At 37.0% G+C, this 23288-nt stretch overlaps 1 protein-coding gene across 1 annotated transcript in view; it reads right to left on the bottom strand.

The window, feature by feature from the left end:
• Positions 1 to 6185: 6185 nt before the first annotated feature.
• The window catches only part of GPR158 (G protein-coupled receptor 158), a 452410-nt gene continuing 435307 nt past the window's right edge, over positions 6186 to 23288 (bottom strand). Inside the window, 4 exon segments of the mRNA XM_021687154.1 lie at positions 6186 to 7688; positions 8554 to 8700; positions 11829 to 11934; positions 17895 to 18033. Of these exon segments, the coding sequence (XP_021542829.1) occupies positions 6186 to 7688; positions 8554 to 8700; positions 11829 to 11934; positions 17895 to 18033 (1895 nt within the window).

The raw sequence follows: 23288 nt of genomic DNA on the forward strand, positions 1-23288 counted from the left end.
TATATTTTAAGATTTTATTTATTTGACAGAGAAAGACACAGCGAGAGAGGGAACACAAGCAGGGGGAGTGGGAGAGGGAGAAGCAGGCTTCCCGCCGAGCAGGGAGCCCGTCATGGGGCTCGATCCCAGGACCCTGGGATCATTACCTGAGCCAAAGGCAGATGCTTAATGACTGAGCCACCCAGGTGCCCCATGATCTTTAATATCTTTACTATTTGGCAAATTTAGATAACTTTTATAATATTCCAAGTTACCAAGAAGTTGCTTATGTGTATGTACATTCTTTCACATATGTTTATAGTTATTGTATGCATATTAGGACTACTTCTATTTAACATGAAATATATGACTAAGAAATCTTATAGTCAGTCAAATACCCAAATAGTTTGTTCAAACTATTTCATTTCTCAGAAACAACTGAAAGTTAAACATCAGGATCTATTTTTATGTGGATGTCTTATATAGCCCTGACACATTTATTTTTCAGAAAGAGTTCAAATAACTAATAGCAAGTTTCTACAGCCAAATATTTACTTTTTATGAAATAAAGTATCTTTTATAGTTCTATCTAACTGGGCTGTGTCCCAAACCTTAGGTTTCTCCCTCCTTATGGTGACAGATCGATACTTACCTTATAATGCCCGAGAGTTACAGTTAATATGGTTCAGTCATAATCTGTGCTTTTCCCAGGAACTGCCAGGGTGTAGATGGAAGATGAGTTAGTGTTCAACATTTGAGAAATTTTGCAGCAAGTTTTCATCCAACTCTTGAATTTTTCTTTCTGTCCAAGTGTATTTTAGATAATGATTAGAAATCAAAATTTCAATTTTGCAAATATTTATTGAACTCAGAGAAAAGCACACTGCTTGAAATTGGGGATATATAAATGAGTAAAAAATTCCTTGCCTTCAAGGAGCTCTTAACAGATGATTCAGAGAAGTACGTAACTAGCTAAATTGTGAGTCAACGCAATCACAAACTTAAGCAAATTCCTAAGGTGAGCACAGAGGAAGGAGGAATTCATTCTGATTTGGGGCTTTAGGAAAGGCTCTGCATAGAGGGAGTGGGGTATTTGTGCTGCTCCTTGAATAGGGTAAACAGTGGAACATACTGGGTTTCCTGGGTCAGTCCAGTTTGTGTTGTTATCCAGGCACAATTATAATACTGCCCTTTCATGCTCAAAGGTTTTCTTTGGACAATAAATTATGTGATCACACTAGTATTGAATCATCCATTATGATGTTGACAGGGAAAAGAAGGAGGAAAAAACTTCAGATGGATCAAACAGCAAGTCAAAAGGCAAAGAGGAATAAAATCCCGTGTTTGGGGAAAAACTATGCATCTTTCTCTTATGTGCTCAAAAGAGGGCATTTTCCCCCTTTTCCTATTGTTTGAATTGAAATGGGAGTATGTTCTAGAAGATCTCTCATGAACTTTTCTGTTTGCATGTTTAACTTATTTTTCTTTCCAGGAATGTGACTATTATGCAAAAACCTTTTCCTATATTTATCCTTCATTTTCCATTTTCATTTGATCAGTTTTATTTCTGACAAAGTACTATTTTCACATCACAGAGGAAGAGAGGGAAGTTAAAAACCAATTCATACATTTCATCATCTGTCTTCTAACCAGTTAATATTGAATTAGAACATACAATGTGCTTGGACTTTGTGTACGTTCCAAGAAACAAGTATTTAAAGAGAAAGTAACCAAAATTAGAAAGATATTATTTCTGCCTTTATAACTATTCAGGGGAAAAAGAATGGAATATGCTGAAATAATAAAGAAAATCTTAACCAACTTGCATTGTTTTAAACAATAGATTTACATTATTACTCATGCGGTAAAGACCATTTCTGATGAAATTATTTCCCTTAGGTATTTTTTACCAGAAAGTTCTAAATTTAGAACAAAGAAATAATGCCTAGCACTATGCATATGTATGAAAATAATACAGCCATCAGCTAAGTGAGTCCCACAAACACTTGAGAAGACCATCTTATCACACAAGAAAGAACAGTAGACTTGACTGCGATGACTTGTTAATTGCCAGTTGCTTTTGTCTTAGCCCTTTAGGGTCAAAGAACTCAAACCACTGATTCTATGTATAAGTACCAAGAATATGTAGAATATAGGACACACATGGTGTGAAGAGATGGGGACGGGCGTTCCTAGCGATTTGGTTACAGGAAAGGTGAATGCAGGGAGAAGGGGCATCCAGCTCCCTTTTCTGCCCCTTGCCTCATTTGCTTCTCTGGCTTCAGAGAGCTGTCCACTCCCATATGGGAAGTTAAGATCATACTACCAGCAAGCCCTTTGCTCTTTTCCCAGCCTAGTTAATATCAAGGTTTCTCATAGCATGAATTTGGTATTCTTTTCCACAGCTTTTCTCATGAGCAGGTGATATGAGGTCTACAGATTTTCAGAGAGGGTTTTTAAAATTTTTGAAACTATTCAAAATGTCAATAAACTTAGAAGGAGCATTTATATTTGATACAGTTATCTATGACTCTGATTTTCTGACCTCATATAACATAAACGAAACTCATCTGGAAATGCTAGTTTGATAAAATAACCAATAATTTTTTCCTCTCCTTCTTAGGCCCTCACCTTCCCTTCCCTTGACTCTTGTCTTCCCTTCCCTTGACTCTGGTCTTCTAACTAATGTAGCTGCTTGAAGTCTCTTCCCACTTCAGTCCATCCCTGGGCTGCCGCCCAAATGATCCTTCTACTCCATGACTTGATTATGATCCAGTTTACCGCTTTTTGATATAACTACTTTTCCGGCCTTACACCTTTTCCCATTCATAACTTATGCCTTTGCAGAATTTCAGCCTTGGGAACTTGCCCTCTCTCTTAAGCCTCCCCTGACTCCATGAATTTGTCAGGCTCTCCTCTGTAATACTACCGCAGTGACTGGATACTGGATATTGGAGTTCTTGTTCATCTAAAGATCATCATTGCTTAGCAAATTGCCTATGTGTATTCAGTAAATTAAAAAAGGTAACTGAATTACTTCCCATTTGGGCAGAGCTTTCTTAAATCAAAATCACTAGCCCTAACAGGTTTTATTGGCTCCAAATGATGACTTGGATGTTTGAGGCCACATGCGGCTAATCACGTATTTCTGTAGATAGGCATAAGAGGATGTATGTGCATAAGTGTACCAAGGCCAAAGATATATGAGATTCCCTCTAAAGTTGGCTAGGTGAAATAAATTTGATTTTTGATAAATACACAAATCACCATAAATCACTTTCATATAAATATGTTTTATTGCAGAGAAGTTATAATTATTTACATGCTGTAACACATCACAACATAAATTTACCAAATATTTTTCATGGTGGGATGCTGTAGGTTTCAGATAATAGTTTCAGAAGAACCACAGATTAAGTGAAGAGACTTACAGCTTTATTGACTCTACAACTCTCGGTTGCTAAATGCTAGAAGTCAAAAGGCAGTGTTTCTCAGTCCTACCTGTCACCACTTGCATGCAGAAACCTAGGAAGCAAATACAAGAGAACTGTCGAGTTTCAAATCCATATTGCCACCAAAGTTTACAATGGGCTGAGTTATAATTTATGTCGTAAAGCATTTAATTCTTGCATAAAATATACAGTTCTATTAGGATTGGTATAAATCTACTTATTTATAAACCCTGGCTTAAAAACAAGGACAGGATGCAGCCTGCACATGCATTGAGAAGGACAACCTAGCAAATGTTTGTGACCTTAACAGTGTTGATTCACTTTCTTATTGTTATCGATCTAGGAAAATAATCTCAAGAATTGTAGATTTAAACTTCTCTTGGTGATAAGTAATGGCAATGAAACTCTAGGAAAGACCCGAGGCACTCTCACTGATTTATGCTGGTGGAGAAAATCTATGGACTGTAGAATGTCACTAAGGTATAATTTGGCAAGTCTTCTTTAAGCCACATCTCTAGCAGGATCATCCTGAAGTGCAATAAAAAGTCACCGATGCTTGAACTGCTTATTTCTTAAAAAGTGAATAAAGTGCTAACAGACCTCGAACATAAATGAAACAAATAGGTGGGCCTGGAAATTCCAAACCAAGTTCAATATAAATATGCCTTAAAGTTGTGTTCTAAGGTTAACAAATGGAGAGGCCTTGACTGAAAAGGAAGAAAAGAAGGAAGTAAATGAAGGAAACACAGAAAAATAGAATTTCTATATCTCTTCACACCTACCCCACCAACCTGAGTAATGCACAAAGCAAGCGAATGGGTGAGGAAGATGGATGCACAGCTTTGCAAATGGTGACGTGCTCACTTACTCCTGAATACAAACCATTAAGAAAATTTTGATGATGAATAAGGAGAAGTCCTAGTTTCTAGTTTCCACTGAGAATGGTATTTTCTCAGAACAGCCCCGTATCTATCTTCTGATTCTCTTTTCTTATCTTTTATCCTCCTAGCATGTTCTCCTTGCTGCTCATGAAATGAAAAGCCATTAGTTAGGCTGGAAATGTCCTGGCCAAAGAAGACGTTGATCCTTCACTGTGTCTAGCATGAGAGAAAGGGAAGTCTGCATTTTATTCTTAAGCGATTCATCTTTAAATAAAATGAGACTGAGCTTTGGAATGGAATCTCTTTGCATGATCACATCAGTAGGGCTAAGTCAGCAAAGTCAGCAGCTTAGGATTCTCATGCCAAGTGATCAGGGTGGAAGGCAGTACGATTTACAAATTTTGCTCTGGGGGCTGTTTTGCTTTGCAAATAAACCTTGCATTTTCTATTTTGAGCTGGGTGGCTCACAATGGCAATTTGCAGGACTTGTAAGTTTTCCAGTGCTTGGGAGAAGGAAGAGCCCACACCACCTTATAGGCTTTGACTATATCAGGTTATAAACCTCTTTGGGATTTAAGCCCAGCAAGTGTTACCCCTAGCTGAAGCAATGAATAAGAGCTTATGAGAATAAGTAGTTTAAGGTAATTTAAAATATATATTCAGTATGCATAATAAAAATATATCCATACAATGATCTTGATGCTATCATAATTTTTCTCTTTAAAAAAATACTCCCTTAAAAGTGCTATCAGTAGCTCCCTTACTGTCTGTGTTTTGAAAGGCAAATTCCCTGGCTCTGCAGTACTGTGGCAATTCTCATGTCGTTCCTAGAGTCTTCCCTTTTCAGTGGTAATACCATGTGCAGTGTGTTTTTCGCACTCTTAGCTTCTTCCTGGCGAAATGCTGCTAAGTATGAAATACTGAAAGAGTTAAAAGGGACAATAAGTTGGAATGAAGGTGTTACCTGTCTCTGACTCTGAACAAACAATAGGTAAGTTGTCCTTTATTGAGACATATGACTAAGTAGGACCGCTCGATCTCTGAGTCCTAACAAGAAGTGCAAAACAAGTAACTCAACTTGTATAAAAAACCCTGATTAAGACAGTATAACAAACCATGATGCGAAACAATAGAGTCAAATCCAAATTCACAATATATAAACCACAGCCAAAACTAAAAGATTTTATCGTAACGGTTATGGCTTCCCAAGCCAGAGAAAGCTTATTGTACTTCAAGGATCAACTAAAGTTGATAAATAGCAGGTATTCTGTAACTTGCAATAACAACTGAGTAGCTGCGGATTGCATAAATGTGTTGTGTCACATAATATCAAAGTTATTTGCAAAAATTATACAATCTGGAATGCTTGAATATGAGACACAACAATGTACTGAAACATACATTTATAAGAAAATGAGAGCAATCATTAATATAAAAGGTATTTTTGGGATGCATTAAGTTAGCAGTGCTATCAAGGTTAAATAGGTAAAGTAAGTTCAGTTAGCTACTTAGAATTTTGGTCATATAGATCTATACCTTCTTCTTTGCAAAATCTCATACCTCTTCTGTGTCTTCTGGTTGGCCTTGCTTAGGATCTTCAAAGTGCCATGGGTAAATACTGATCAGGGGCAGACAGTGAGGGCGACTCCCGCTGACCATGCTGAAATGTAAGGATTCTCCTCGTGTTCCCAGGGGAAAAACTTCCCCTGGCCAGTCTAATTCTTCCACTTTGCTGTTGCTCTGCCCTCCCGGTCTTCTTCCACCCGTGCCTTTCACATTTCCCTCAACTGACAAACACTCCTTGGGAATTTTTGATCCTTCCATCTTCTGTCGAATTAAGGGTTTCTTCCTTCTCCTTTTCTTTCTGGGGATGCTACACTTTAAAAGTATCCCACACCTCTTATTTCCGAGGCCCTGCCATCTTATTTGCACTTAGAGTGCAAGAGGCAGGTAAAGCTACACTTCTTTCAGCATTTGGTTGATTTGGGGTCTCAAACTCCCAAGGACACACCTCAGCTCGTGATGTTAAAGGCTGCTGAAAGTTATTACTTGAGTTATAGCAGCCGGGCGCATTTTCCTCAGGGGAAGATGTCTTTTTATTCTGGTCTCCTGTTGGGTTGAGATTTTCATTCTCGATTTTTGATGCTACAACTTTGGGGGGCAGTTCTTCATATTGCCCAGCACACACACTGGCTGCATAATGCTGACCGCCATTCTCATCTTTGGCTCTCCCTGGGGGAACCTGAGTCTTGGAAATCAAAGGCTTCTCATCTTCAAAACCAGGCTGACCTTGGCTCTCCCAAGGGCATACCTCAGCCTTGTCTATGCTCTTCTGATTGGTTTGCTGATAGAGTTCAGCTGCCTTGGGCTTCTGATGAGATTTCTCCTTTAAGGAAAAAGTTGGGTTTTTCTCAATTTCAGAAGCTGCAATAGATACGTGTTTTTGAACTTTTGATTCTGAAGGCACGGGACCAGGGGCCAGGTCATAAATCTCCCAAGGGCACACTTCCCCTATGTCAAAGTTGTTCTTCATCTGGGTGGTGCCTGGGCTCATGTCAGAATTGGCAGTGGGCGGGTTGACCCTTTGTTGCTTCATAATCCCAGATTTCTGAGGTTTTCTTGGCTCCTCCACATGATTAGAGTTTTGGGGGGCAGAATCTTTAGTCTCTGTGTTATCTGAATTTGAGTATTTTCTGTTTGTTTCTTTATCTTTTGGCAGAGGTTTCTGGGATTTAGCACGATCTTCCATGCCTGATGTTTGGGTTTTCCCAGCTAATCCAAGAGTCTTCTCCTTGGCACTTGCTATGACACTGAGAGACTTTTGCAACATGGATGTTCGGGGGTGGCCCGGCTTCTTCTCTGAGCTGAGATTGTGAGCGCTTGCTGACTTACACACCAAAGGCACAGACTCTGTGGACTCGGCCTCACTGTTTTCTTTCAGTTTTTGTGTTAGTTTTTTACTTGACAGAGACTCCAGTGTGGAATGTTCTGTAGCCTCCTCTTCTTGGCTTTCCACTGGTAAACTGTTGGACTCTTCCGTGTGCTCCCTCACATGATCGTAAGTGCTGTGCGATTTCTTTAGGGAGAAGACCCGGTTTTTCAGGGACTCCTCTTTGGGCTTCCCGGTGTTACCTGAAGACTCTTGTGGGTTCTTCCTGGCCAAGGTAGTGCTTTTGGCTGTGCTATGGTCTGTGACTTCCTTGTCCTCTTTGGAACACTGCCTGCTGACCGTCTCTGGGATCTCAGTTATACGCCTCATGATCGAACGGCCTAAGCCCTTCTTGGAGCACCGCTTTTTCTGGAGGTGGGGGTTATTTGTAATCATCTTCTTCCTTTTATATATTTCCAACTGGGCATAGAGTTTCTTCAGCTCATCCTGCCAGAAGAAGAGCAAATTCACAGAGATGTGGAACTTAGTGGTTCAGCCAGATACTATTACTAAATGTAACCTGAAGTCAGTAAGCTCGAGCTCTTTAGGGAAACTGCCCTACAGCTTTTCACACCATGTGTGCTCATCAACCTTCTCCTCATTCTTACTTTTCTGACAAATTTGTGTTCTGTTACACATAGAGTTTGAACTTTAAGACATGAACACATGCATCCTGCACTGGCTTCATGGAGTGAGCCCTTTGGACTTACAATTTGTGTGGGCCGGACTCGACCTGGACAATAACAAAACACAGCATGTTGTCCACGGACAAACCCTATCCCTAAACCATATTGGAAGCATCATGTAGCCATTGATAAAATTACCCCTGATGTTGGGTTAGGTTTAGGGGACAGCAGACTATCAATTACTAAAAGCAGCTTCTTAGCCCAAATGCTGATGTACTGGCACAGATTACTTTCAGTAATCTGGGCTCTCTGCTCGCAGATCTATACTTCCTTTCCATCAGCAATATGTCATAAACCATAGTAGGGAACATGTATCACCTTCTGCTATATTATTTGTCCTGAGTACTTATATCTATCTAAAATAGTAAAAGTTCATCATTATGACTGCTCATAAGTCAGTTGAGACTATCAAGATTGGTCTGTGTAATTTCTACCATGATGTGTGTTTTAGAATTGGGTTAACTCTGCATTCGATATTTTCAGTTCTCACACACACACATTCCCCCTCTCTTTTTCTCTCTGGGCACGTGTGCACACAGGTGAGCATACGCATACATCAGCCCACACATGCTTGCCTGTGTGCACGAGGTGAGCCTGAAATAGGAAGGCTGAAATACTGGCATTACCCGAATGTCCTCCGGGTCTAAGCTGTGCTCGCTCCACGCGGAGTTGATGCTGCTGTTCAGGTAGGACCCAGACCGGCCCAGGTCTAGCTCATCTTCATATGCTTCTGTAGCAATGTCATCTCGGGGGTTATTGCTTGAATGTGAAAACTGCAATAGAGACACAATGTGAGCTGCAGACATTAACCCACTGGCAGACAGAGCAGAACAATTTTCTAACGGTTCTAATGTTCACATCATTTCTTCAGCTTAGATTAACTCATTTACCAAATTCCTTATAAAAGATTTGCTGTTATATTTGTGTTTTGCTTTTCATGTTACACGCTAGAGCTCTTAGGCTATCTTGATATGTGGTTCCTTCTCCGACTCCTATTTTCATCCTCGTCTTTTCTCCGGGCTCCCAGTGTTCACTTACATTACTCCTCATACATGATATTTGCATTCTGAAAATGAAAAGAAGTAGAAAAACCCACACAAATGTTCTCCAAGCAATTTAGACCCACTGGCAGCTGGAGGGAAAGATTTTTTTTGAGCAGTAGGGTCTACCTTGTGTTTGTCATTCTGCATCACACAGAGGAGGCTGTATGTCACCGAGGGGTACAACTGGCCCTGATCACAGACAGTGACTTTGAGTCTACTACACATGGCTCCAAAAAAGCTGCCTCCAAGACCTAGGGGACAGGAGATCTGAATGCTAGCATCAACTGCGTTGACAGTGAGACTGGAAACAAATCATGGAAGCTCTCTGGAGCACCGTGCTCTCTCAGCCTAAAGTGATGATATCGAAGTTTAAAATTCAAAACCTTCACTGAAATTACAGAATTTTTTTCTCAAGCTCAGTATTCTCAAGTTCCTTCCTCATTACATTTTGAGGAATTTTTATTCTTTTCATGTGGCCTTTGGATATTTTTCAGTTTCGCAGACTCTTGCTATCTCTATTCTTCATCAAATGGAGATGTGGAGAAGTGATTCGGACAAATGATGGAAAGCAGGGAGACGCAAAACAATCTCGCCACTTCACACAACATATAAACCAACTGACTGTCCTATGAAAACTGAGAGAATGGTCTAGGGAACATGGGTTCTCTTCTCCCAGCTTGTCATCAGGTCAAATATTCCTTTAAAAAATTAACAGATCACCCTTTCATGATACAGAGCTATTTTACTGTCAATGTTTGTTAAAATATTTAAGTGGGCAGGTGAACATAATATAACTTGTGAAACAGCAATTCTCTATGTAAGGAATCATGAATGTTTTGTAATTGGAACTGAGAAACCACAGAAACGGGTAAATCTTTCCTTCACTCTTGTACTACATCTGTGGTTCCGACATGTGTCAGGAATTTAAGGCTCTAAAGATGAATAAAACACAGTCCTCTCCTCCAAAATCTCAAATGCTACTAGGAAACCACCCAGAGATTATTTATAAGAGTGGAATTGTTCTTCTTGAGCGCAGTCTCAGAGATGATCTTGAGTTTAAAAAACACTTGTCAGATATTGCCCATTTTCTGCTTTATTATTTGTCCTGAGTACTTATATCTATCTAAAATAGTATTTTAAATATTTATCTTATTTATTTCTTCTGTTTTCCCCTCCTCCATAATATAAGTACTACAAGAGCACATATTTTTATCTGCTCATTAGTCTTATTCCAGGATATAGAACCGTGCTTAGCAAAGCGCCTCCATGATTTTGTTAAATTATCTGAAGTGGAGGTATAATTCACATACCATAAAATTCTCAAATTTCAATTGTACAATTGAGTGATTTTTGGTATTTCACACTGCTGTGCAACTATCACCACTATTTAATTCCAGAATATTTTCATCACCCCAAAAAAGAACCTTAAACCCATGAAAGCAGTCACTTCCATTTCCCCTCTTCCCCAGCTAGTGGCAACCACTTACCTACTTTCTGTCTCAACAGAGTTGCCTGTCCTGGACATTTCATATAAATGGAGCCACACAAGATGTGGCCTTTTGTGTCTAGCCTCTTTTACTTGGTGTAATGTTTTTGAGGTCTGTACTAGTTGTAGCACGTATCAGTGCTTCATTCCTTCTTATTGTTGGATAGTGTTCCACTGTGTAAATACATCACATTGTGTTTCTACAGTTGATGGACATTTGGGTTGCTCCTATTTTTCAGCTATTATGAATAGGGCTGCTAGGAACATTCATGTACAAATCTTTGTATGAATATGTGTTTTCAATTCTTACAATTGGATGAACAGTCTGGGTATACAGTACATCCATCTAATCAAAATGTAATCGTATAATGCAAAGTATGAAAATGGGTAAGATAAATTGCAGTAACAGACTACTCCATGAAAACTAGCTATCTGGTATAATTCAAGTAAGGAAGAAAATAGGCATTTTGCTCTGTTTACATTTGTTTGCCCTTTCAATCAGGCTGAATTTCAATGTTTTGCTTGTGAGAGGAGGTAAAGCCTGGGGTGAATGACAAGCAATCACAAATTCTTGTCTCAGCTGTGCTAATATTATATTGTGTGGTACTAATACAGATATATAATGTTTTTGTTTTTCTATGTGTAAATGAGGAAAATAATAATAATGCTCTAACTTGTATGTTTTTTCCGCACACTCTGATATCATATTATTTCATTGTAAGCAGCTTTATTGCTATCATGTCATAGATGAAGAAACTGAACCTCAGAGAGATGAAGAGTCTTGGCTAGTGTCATACTGTATAGCTAGTGTGGGTGGAGCATATATTCATAATCTCTGTATTCTGAGTGCTGGCCCATGTCCCCCCACTGTGGTATGCTTCTAGGTAAGTTTTTGCCAGAATCTATCATTATAAAGCAAGATTTTTCTATACACAATATTATAACTATTTATATAAAAATTTTCTGAATGTTTACAACACAATGCTTCCTGAATATAAATCCAAACAGGAGGGTTCTTAGAATAGGATAATTTTCTTTAAAAATTATTTTGATGTTACAGCTACAATAAAAGTTACCTTGAATCCATAATTAAATCATAGCTGTATATCAAAATATTTGAGAAAGAACCAAACCCGATGATGGGTTTTGTACAAATTGAAGCATTTAAAAATTACATGGGATGTTTAATAAATCCTAAAAGAAAAGAGACGTTTAGTTCCCTGAGGAGGGAGCTTTAAAAACATTTTATGTGTCAAGCAAATCTCCACACCTCCCTTTCCCTATATTGCCAGATATTTTTTTAAAGGAGAAACAACTCCACGCTTATTTAAAATAACTGTCTTGCAAGAGAAAAGTAATGTTAAAGGAATACCTTTGGAATCAAAAGCAACCCAATGGTGACTGTCACAGTCAAATGAGTATGTGCAAAATATAGCATTAGCATCCAGTCAGACTGAAGTCTCGAGGCAAGAACGAATCTGAAATGAGAATTCACCAAGTTAGTAATCCAACAAGATCTCTATTTAAAACACTAGGATACTTGGAATCTTTTTTCCTCAGTGTATTAAAAGCAAGCAAGCAAGCATGAGAAAAGTTGTACCGTTGTTTCTGTGGCATACATTTTCATCACAGAATAGGCCTTAAGTAACCCTGACTGGATGCATAAGACATGAACTCTTTATTATTTATTATTTTAAATTATCAGTAGTAAGAAAGACAGCATATAGTTATATAATGTGCTAATCATTTCCTGGAATAATTATTTTGTATGTAAATTGAATGTCTAAAGTAAAAGCAGTGAACACATGTGAATTCAAAAGAAGAACAGATTTATAAACTAGTGGCTTCAGGCAAATTGGGTTATAAGACACAGCCACCTAACTCTTGATTCTAATCTTTTTCCTTTGAAACATTAATTAAGAAAATGTTAAGAAAAAAAAGAGTAGGTAATTATTTGTCTTTGTGAATGGCCTCAGAGACTTAAATGATAATGCAATAGATAAAATGAATATACTAATGGTTTGTAAAACATATTTTTTAAAATAAAAATTTTAGTTGTTGTGAAGTATCAAATTGTTTTAAAATAATTTAAAATCATATTTTGCTGAGGAATTCATAAAATTGTTCTAGGACAGTCCTGTAGAGAAACATGTACAGGAAAAATTCAGTACTGATACCTACTCTGGTGATTTTGGAATATTTTCATAAATCAATAAGTATATGTACAAACTAAAACTCAGGTTTTAAGGACTCATTCTTTTACAGAAACCAGGTGATGCTTTTATTAAGGTCATTTTGCAATCATATTCTTCTTTTAATTTTTTTCCATGCATTGTTTATCCATGAAAGCTAAATATGAGATTTTATTGTGTTTGGAATTAGAGAATTAGCATTTTTTTAAAAGATTTATTTATTTATTTATTTGAGAGAGAGAAAAGGCGAGCAATGGGAGGGGCAGAGGGAGAGGGAAAGAAGGAGAGACGCAGACTCCCCGCTGATTGCAGAGCCCCATTGTGGGGTGCATCTCACCACCCTAGATCAGGACCTGAGCTGAAATGGAGAATCAGATGCTCAATCAACTGAGCCATCCAGGCATCCCTAGAGAATTAGCATTTTGATTCAGTGATATACATCATCATATTTGAAAAGCTAACATCTTAAGAAAATGCTTATGATATAATCATAAAACACATGAATCTACAAATAGAAGAAACTAATTTTATACCTGCATTATGCCATATTCACGACAAATTTACTAAGTAAATTAGTATTATTAATACTTAAAACAAAATTTCCATCAAGGGGATTTCTTCCTCATTTTCACCTCCATCCTGTCCCCCGTCTTCTCACCTTCTCTCACCATCCCCCAAAATCAAGCTAAAATGGAAGCTCAAGAGTTGTTCAAAATGGAGATAGTTTCCTCTGTGTTTGGAGACATAAAATTGCCTTAAAATATATACACAGAAGTACAGAAAGTTCATGATAGTTCACCTATAACCAAATAGGATTTTATGAATCAACATATTCTCTAACTCCTTAGTGAGAAATGTGGCTTTATACCTGCCTTGAATATGACTAAATGAATATTCACTTTGTTCAGGGGTGACATACTTTTGACAGATCCTGTGCTGGGTCAGGTGAGATTTTTTTAAGCACTGAAATCGGATCATCATACTCAGTAACAAGTAACAGTACCTGAGGCATAGTACTGAGGCATAGAAGCAATATAAAATTGTGACCTGGAAAATTATATAATCCAAATCTGCTGGGGTCATTCCCAGTACTGGAGCAGAGAGTTATATCAAAGGAGATGGATTTATATTCTAAAAGTGTTCTCATGCACTGGAAATTTCTATCTCAAATGCCAACACAAGTGAACTTTAAGCTAGCCTGACAATATCTGGAAGGAACAAGGGTTACATATATTTTAAATTAAAATGTTGAGTCTTCCAAAAAGTTTATTTGAAGTACTACATACTAACATCAATTGCCCTTAAATTAATCAGCATTTAAATACTGCTAGGTTTGTTAGGTTGCAGTTCTGTGTAGAAATATCTTAAGAAAAATTGGGTTTTGCAGTCTTTTTAAAGATTTTTCTTTAAAAGACTATTTCAACTTCTAAAAAATAGATCTAACAGTCAGGAACATAGAAATAGTTAAAAATTGAGGTTAAGAATAAAAGCAAACTTTTAAAAGTCTTGCACTTTCCCAAAGCTTTGCTCTACACTTAGTAAAGGATTATAGAACAGATTAGGCAAAATGCCTTCTGCATTATTAGACTTCTAGACTTAATCCTTTTAGTTTATTTTTGTTTGATCTGGCAATTTGGTGAGAATAAAAGTAAATCTATATATAAATATGTAGTCATAGCTTTAAGTTTATATACTTATGTATGTATATATGTATACAGTTATGTATATATAATTTTATATTTTAAGTGAACCAGAACAAATATATATGCTTATTGACAGTGAATATATTTGCTGACGTTGGATGCCTTATTTAATATTATTGAATTCTAGTAAAAAATTACAAAGATGGGTCGAGTTGATTTATATTATGTTATTGCTTCCTATTCTTGGTCTTTTATCAACATTAGAACCACAGCATGTATGAATTCAGTTCACATGTAAATAAGAAATTGTATATACTTGATTCCTTTAATTATTACTGCCTATTGCTTTCTCCCTGCTCATCTCCCTAAAATCAGTGTTCTGTAGATTTACTGTGTTAAACTATAATTCCATCCTTGGTTCTTTATGGTCATACAATGAAATTTCCAAGACAGAGTAGCTAATCTATACTATAAATCTTTGAAGCCAACATGCCACAATCTAATTGGGTTTGGTCTATGCAGAAAGGTAAGTCAAATTTGGAACTTAAAATTTGGGCTTCCCATTCAAGTTTTCTTAGGCTTGAAAATACCAAAGCCTACCAAGGCCGGTCACCTTGCTACCACTAGAAGTCCTCCCTATTCAAAACTTAAAGGGGACTACACAGTTGTCTCGAGGAAAGTTGATCTTGTCTACAACACAAAGTCTACTAGGTTCAATATCAACAATTCAGTCAGAACTTGTGTCTATGTGAACCCAGCTAGGCTGATGGGTTGTCTGGGACTCTGTAGGAAAGACCTAAGGAAAGTAAGAAAGCTTCTTATTCTTTTTTGTTTTTTTTAAAGCAAGCTCTATGCGCAGTGTGGGGTTTGAACTCATGACCCTGAGATCAAGAGTCGCATGCATGCTCCCTGACTGAGCCAGCCAAGTGCCCCCAGAAAGCTATTCTGAATGAATATTTAGAATACGTTTCCTCATCTCGGCCCAGTATTAAAACAGAATTTTCTGAAGAGTGGCTGCTATTATCAGATGTCAATTGAGGGTTGGGGGAAATCATGGTGAATGGTTTGGAAAGTGCTGGTTAAACAAAGTTAACTAGGTTTCCTTACAGCAGGACTTCTCGGTATGTCACTTTGTGCTGTGACATTCCTAAAAGGGAGTTATCAAATGTAATGTGTCATAAATATACACAAGCATATAAAAACATCTAAAAGTGATATCCTAATATATTACCAGTGCTTACCATCTTTGGGTGGTTGGATTAGGGAGTTTATTTTTTATCATTTTATGATTTATCTGTAATAACCACCTATTGCCTAAATAGGAATTTTTTAAAGTTCATTTAAAAAGTAACTTTACCTTGCCTGCTTGGGCAAGTTGAGAGTGTAAAGTCCATTGAGGGGCACCTGGGTGGCTCAGTCAGTTAAGCATCAGCTTCGGCTCAGGTCATGACCTCAGGGTACTGAGATCAAGCCCCCCATCCCGTTGGGCTCCTTGCTCAGCAGGGAGACTGCTTCTCCCTCTCCCTCTGCCACAGCTCCCTCTGTCTGTGCTCTCTCTCTATGTATTAAACAACTAAATAAAATCTTAAAGAAAAACAAAGTCCACTGAAAAAACATACTTAATGATGAAAACGGAACAGATACAAATCTTAAGATAGAAAAGGATAAAGATCAATTTAGGTAAATGCTTTAACAGATTTAATTTCTTGGGCAATTAATTTGATTCTAAGAAATACAGCAGCTGATTGTAGGGCAAAAGTAGAAAACCCTTTGCATGACATGGTCACATTCTGACAACAGAAGACATTTAAACTCGTCTGTAAATTTCTTCTGGCATGCTTATGACTTTTTAATTGGTTTGTTAATACAGCATTTAACTTATAAATGGTTCTAGAGAAGCATGTTTGTTATATCTTGAAACACAGGTGTTTGATATTCTGGAAACAAAAAACAAAAATGCAACTTTTCTTGGGAGATGGTTTGGGAGATATGTGAAGACTGTGGAGCCCTGCCTGTGACAGAGTGTTCTCTGGTGCTCACTACACTGTGGACCCAGGCAGGGCATTCCCTCTCACATCCTTCAGCTCTAGTCCAAGTAGAAGTGAGAAAGCCTTCTTTTTGACTATTTATAACATCATATTTTGCTTCTCATCTTTCCCTCCTCTTCTCTTTTTCTCTTTTCTCTCTTTCTTGAGAGGGGGCAAGACAAAGCAAGGACAAAGGCAAATTTTCCTTTGATCCCTGGCCCTTTGATGGAATTTCTAGGGTTGTCAAATCATAAATTCTTCCCTTCTTACTTAAAAGTTAAAAAAGTATAGGTATGCCTAAGGTTCAACTGCTCTCTGGCAACATCTATCCCTATAAGTGCAAGATACAATTTTATAATTATTGACTAAAGTGAGAAATGATGAATATCTTCTAAAACTTCCATAGATCCACACTTTCCCACTCTGACTCCCACTATTGTTAACCTCTGTTTTTCAACTGAGGGAAAAGACAAATATTCAAAATTTCTCATTAAATTCTTATGTATGTCCTAACTTTGTCGAGCAAATAAATGACATCTTTTTGTTGCTTTTCAAATTATAGGATTTCTTTTTTTGTTCTCACTGAGGTTTTCATTTCATTTTCAGATATAAATAGGTATAAATTCTCAGAAGTCATACATATTTCATTTTGTTCATTTATCATAAGCTACTTTCTTCCTCCTTTGTACTTACCGACTATAGTAATAAAAGGGATATTAAAAAATGGAGGGCCAGGCCATACTCCTTCCAATAGAAAGTCATTGCTAAAATATGATAGTGATAAAACTTCATTGCACATGAAAATTGAGTCATTGGGTTGGAGTGGTATTTTAGTTTTGCATTTAGCAGAATTAATACACATAAGTTGACTATCTGAGTATTAAGATTTTAAAAATGTAAACCAGTGTACTAACGTGAATGGAAACATAGACAATTTATCTACATCTACTTTATAATGTAAGTATGTGTTGCTTTATATCTTCAGAACAAAAAGCATTATATATCATAACAACATTCAATGACATTCCCATAAGTGGTTTAATATAATACAATAATATCAAGTTAACTTGCAAATAAATGTGATAACAAAACAGAAGGAACTAAGAACAGCAGTTAAAAAACAAAACAAAACAAAACTATAGGGGTGCCTGGGTGGCAGAGCTGGTTAGGTGTCTGACTCTTGGTTTCGGCTCAGGCCATAATCTCATGGGTCCTGAGATTGAGCCCCACATCAGGCTCTGTGCTCAGTGCAGAGTCTACTTGACTTTCTCTCTCCCTCTCCCTCTGTCCCTCTCCACCACGTGTCTGAGCTCTGTGCTCAGTGCAGAGTCTACTTGAGTTTCTCTCTCCCTCTCCTTCTGTCCTTCTCCACCACCTCTCCCTCTCTAAATAAATCTTAAAAAAAAAATGAACTATATTCATTTGGCATTTCTGTGACAAAGAAATTAGTCAACTTAAAAACACTATCCTTCCTAAATCTTTCCATTATGTGTGTTATCCAATTTTGCTATTTAAATTAAACTGCAACACATCAGAGAAACAAAACAGTTATTTACTAGCTCCACAGAGCACTTGCCTAATTGTATGGAATATAGCAGAGATAATGAGCTCATTGTGAACTGCAACAGCCATATAGCGTGGCTCATGAAATGCTGATGGCACTGTCCGCACTGCATAGCAGAGATAAACACCCCACAAGAGGAATAAAAATTCAGCTGTGAGAAGAACAAAAAAAAGAAAAACAATTTTCCATTAGTTTTACAGGTGAATAAAAATGCAAAATTTAAGTTCTTTAGCATGCATTTTTTGTGTTATAGAAACATAAGTTCAGTTAGAAATAGATGCATACAAAATGTCACTCATATGTGAAGACATATGACATATATTTATTTTAAGATTTTATTCAGTGTAACAGAAGATTTTTCAAAGGTATAGTTTGGTTTTTGTTCTGTTTTTTGTTTGTTTGTTTGTTTTAAAACAGTGGTTGGTTTCTCAGATTTTTCTTTTGCTAATACCTGGCTTTTTCCTCAAACAATTGTTAAATAATTTTCCACATCCCCAACCTAAGTTTGAAATATTCATAGAGCATCTGGGTCATGATGAAGTCTTCAAGGCAACAAAGGCTTATAATGTGTTTATATGCAGCTTCCAGAAATTTAAGCTCTTACTGTATTGAATCTGGTTCCACAACATAAAGATACCCATTGCCAGAAACGTGAGAAAATAGGCTGTTAAACATTCAGCGGCGTATTTTATAAATGAACCATTATTTCTTCACACATGACCGAAATCATATCTTTTGTGGGTGGAGTGTTGAAGTCTTCGTAAAACTCACAATCACCTTGTTTGCGGGCTCAAGCCAGAAGAGACAAGCATAGGATAGCAGTTAAGGATAAGGGCTTCAGACTCACACTAGACCTGATTGGAAATTCTGGCTCTATCTCTAATTAACTTTGTATAATCTGAGGCAACTTAACCTTTCTGGCCACAGTTACCTTATCTGGAAAATGAGAATAACAAAAGTACATATTTCATGAGATTATTTGTTAATGAAATCAAATAATGAATAGAAAGCACTTAACATGGTTTCTGACATAGTAGATATTAGATAAATAAAGGAATAAATAAAAACACATGTTAAATGGTTCTTACTGTTAAACATCTCATTTGACTTTTTTTTCAAATTGAACATTGCTATTTTAACTCATTCTGACCAGTAATTGTTCAATCCATTTTATCATGTCTTAGCAACATGACCTCATTGGAAGATAGCATCTAAAGAAGATAATATCTAATTAATAAGAATAAAGAAGAAAGCTTTAATTTGGAGAAAACGTTTCATCAAATGCATCACCTTGAGGTAACCTACTTGCGTATCTATTGAGACACTGACTTCCATTCCCATATGCCAAGTTATTTACCTGCCAACCTGTCAGCATATTTTTGTCAGTAATTAAACAATAGGTAGTGCCCTAATTATTGAAAATCCCTTAAGTACAGGGTATCAGATTGGATAAAAAAAACAAGACCCATTGATATGCTGTCTGCAAGAGACTCATTTTAGACCCAAAGACACCTCCAGATTTAAAGTGAGGGGGTGGAAAGCCATTTACCATGCTAATCAAAAGAAAGCTGGGGTGGCAATCCTATATCAGACAAATTAGATTTAAAACCAAAGACTATAATAAGAGATGAGGAAAGACACTACATCATACTTAAAGGGTCTATCCAACAAGAAGATCTAACAATTTTAAATATCTATGCCCCTAATATGGGAGCAGCCAAATATATAAGCCAATTAATAACAAAAGCAAAGACACACATCAACAATAATACAATAATAGTAAAGGACTTTAACGCCCCCCTCACTGAAATGGACAGATCATCTAAGCAAAAGATCAACAAGGAAATACAGGCTTTAAATGACACACTGGACCAGATGGACTTCGCAGATATATTCAGAACATTCCATCCCAAAGCAACAGAATACACATTCTTCTCTAGTGCACATGGAACATTCCCCAGAATAGATCACATCCTGGGTCACAAATCAGATCTCAACTGGTACCAAAGGACTGGGATCATTCCCTGCATATCTTTGGACCACAATGCTGTGAAACTAGAACTCAATCACAAGAGGAAAGTTGGAAAGAACTCAAATACATGGAGGCTAAGGAGCATCCTACTAAAGAATGAATGGGTCAACCAGGAAATTAAAGAAGAATTTAAAAAATTCATGGAAACAAATGGAAATGAAAACACAACTGTTCCAAATCTTTGGGATCCAGCAAAGGCGGTCCTAAGAGGAAAGTATATAGCAATACAAGCCTTTCTCAAGAAACAAGAAAGGTCTCAAATACACAACCTAACCCTCCACCTAAAGGAGCTGGAGAAAGAACAGCAAATAAAGCCTAAACCCAGCAGGAGAAGAGAAATAATAAAGATCAGAGCAGAAATCAATGAAATAGAAACCAAAAGAACAGTAGAACAGATCAACGAAACTAGGAGGTGGTTCTTTGAAAGAATTAATAAGATTGATGAACCCCAGCCAGACTTATCAAAAAGAAAAGAGAAAGGACCCAAATCAACAAAATCATGAATGAAAGAGGCGAGATCACAACAAACACCAAAGAAATACAATTATAAGAACATATTATGAGCAACAATATGCCAGCAAATTAGATAATCTGGAAGAAATGGATGTGTTCCTAGAGAAGTATAAACTACCAAAACTGAACCAGGAAGAAGTAGAAACCTGAACAGACCCATAACCAGTAAGGAAACTGAAGCAGTAATCAAAAATCTCCCAAAAAGCAAGAGCCCAGGGCCAGATGGCTTCCCAGGGGAATTCTACCAAACATTTAAAGAAGAATTAATACCTATTCTTCTGAAACTGTTCGAAAAAATAGAAATGGAAGGAAAACTTCCAAACTCATTTTATGAGGCCAGCATTACCTCGATCCCAAAACCAGACAAAAACCCCATCAAAAAGGAGAACTACAGAACTACATCCCTGATGAATATGGATGCAAAAATTCTCACCAAAATACTAGCCAATAGGATCCAACAGTACATTAAAAGGATTATTCACCACGACCAAGTGGGATTTATTCCTCTAAAACCCTGATGTGGTCAGAAGCCAAATAAAAAATAAGCCATACTCAAAGATCTCCATGAGATTTATTCAGTCCCAATTATTCAGTATGTTGGCCACTGGCCATGTGCTATAAATGTTCTTTCCAGCCGAGTTCTACTGGATTAGGAAAAGCAAATCAGGAAATGCTGAGGTCTTTGTGTAGAATGTAGAACTTTCCTTCCCAACTCTTGTATTTCTGTCCATGGTACTGCTGTTGCCTGTTTACCCGGGTATGAAATTTCAGCGCTGCCTTTCACTGATACATTTCTACTCTGAGCTGTTTTTTATACATATCATTCCTCTCAACGCCCACAGTGACTACCCTTTAAGCACATATCATGTCATTCCTTATTTGTTACAATTATTTTTCAACTGCCCCATCTAAACCTGGCTTTACCTTGGGTTCGTTCATTCTTCGTTTACTGAAACTCCACTTTGATTACATCAGGATTTGTCCAAATCCCTGGTACTCCATTTGGGTTAGGTGATTCACATTTCCATTATAGGATTCACTCATACCCACTTAGGACCTGGGAAATAATTCCTGCCCCCAAAAGGAAGACTATAAGGGATTCCTGCCTGGGCAGACATGTCCTCATTTTTAAGACTTTCTTGCCACCCAGGTTTCATGTTAGCTGCCCACTTTGTTTGGCTTTATTCTTTTGTGCTTGTATATTTTTATTGGCCCCTGACTTATCTAGTTGCTGACCCTCAGGCCAGGCTTTTGTGAGTTACTGCATCCATTTTCACTCAGAAATCTTCAGTGGCTTACTATTCTTTTACAAATGCTTGGTCCTGGCACTCCTTGCCCCCTATGATTTCATGTTATGTGTCCAGTATGATCTTCCAATGTTCCCCAGCATGAACTCTAAGCTGACCTAGGCAGATTCATCCTCTGAACACTTCAAAGATTCTTCTTGCTTCTGAGTGTTTGTTCATGCTATTGCTCACACAAGAAATATCCTCTCACCCACATTTCCAAATCCCATCCAGTTTTTCATTGTTTAACTTAGGTCCCATTTCCATCACAAAGCCACCTGAATTGATTTTACCTTGCACTGAATTTTCCTTCCTCTAATCTCTTATCTAATCTCTTACACAATGCAGAGAATAATACCACACAATATAGAAACAAGAGAAAATTGTTTGTGGAGTCTTACTAATCACTCCGTTCCTTAGCCCCAACTAGTTACAACCTTCGCAGCAAAGAGCGAGTCTTATTTATTTACTTACTTTTTTATTCAAGTATAATTAACATTCAGTGTTATATTAATTTCAGGCGTACAATATAATGATTCAACAGGGAATTGAGTCTTTCAATTATTTTTTCTGCCTTTGCCTACTTAGGTAGCAACAGTACTGAGCATACATAGATAAAATTCAATAAATATTTGTTGAATTGAAAGAATATAAATGATACCAGTTTCAGGTTATTAGAGATGTAGACTCTCTGTTACTTTGCCACTCCATCTAACACTGCAGGCCTATACATGATCTAAAGGTTATACTGGCATTATAATTAATAGTGGCAACTGCTGTTTACTGATGGGCCACCAAGGGTATAGTGATGTGTCTGGCACTTAAGAATAGTGAATGCAAAAGTATTATTAAACAACACCAGCACAAATATATGCTGAAGTTGAAGGATTCACATGTAACTGACACTATCTTCTTTTAAAGAAACTATTCCCTGCCACTTATTGTAGCGTTTTTATATAATGTTATCCTGAAGATTGAAAAAAAAAAAAAAAGGAAAATGGCTAGGTTAATTAGGGTGCTACAATGTAGAATTATATTAAAAAATAAGAGATAAAATGAGATTCCTCCTAATAGCTAAGCTTAACATTAAAATCATTTCATTAGCAATATCAAACAATATGCTCTAGCTGAAAAACAATTTATTATTCAAAGTACCAATTAAACTAAATGTGACATATGAAAGTTGTGCTTGGGAAAAAATCAGTTTCATATAATTAACTTCAAACTAACATCGCAATTAGGAAAGAAAATATGCATATGTTACCAAATTTTGCAGTGTTATTATGTGGGAGTTGAAATATGCTTCTGCTTTAGAAAATAATTTCTGCTGTTAAATGATTTTGATGGGAGGCATGAGTATAGTTAAAAAGGGAATTGCATTTATATTTAAAGATCCAAATAGGGCTTTCAGAAAACTGAGGTATTTTACTTTTAATCTATAAGGGATAACAGTTTGAAAGTTAACTATCATAGCCTTTTAAAAATTAATAGACCATAATGAAAGTGATTTCACATTAATCCTTCCAAAGGGCTGGGTCAAGCAAAGAAGTGAGAATTTGCATCAGCTCTTGGACA

This window comes from Neomonachus schauinslandi, chromosome 5, assembly GCF_002201575.2.
Source record: "Neomonachus schauinslandi chromosome 5, ASM220157v2, whole genome shotgun sequence".
Classification (NCBI taxonomy): domain Eukaryota; kingdom Metazoa; phylum Chordata; class Mammalia; order Carnivora; family Phocidae; genus Neomonachus; species Neomonachus schauinslandi.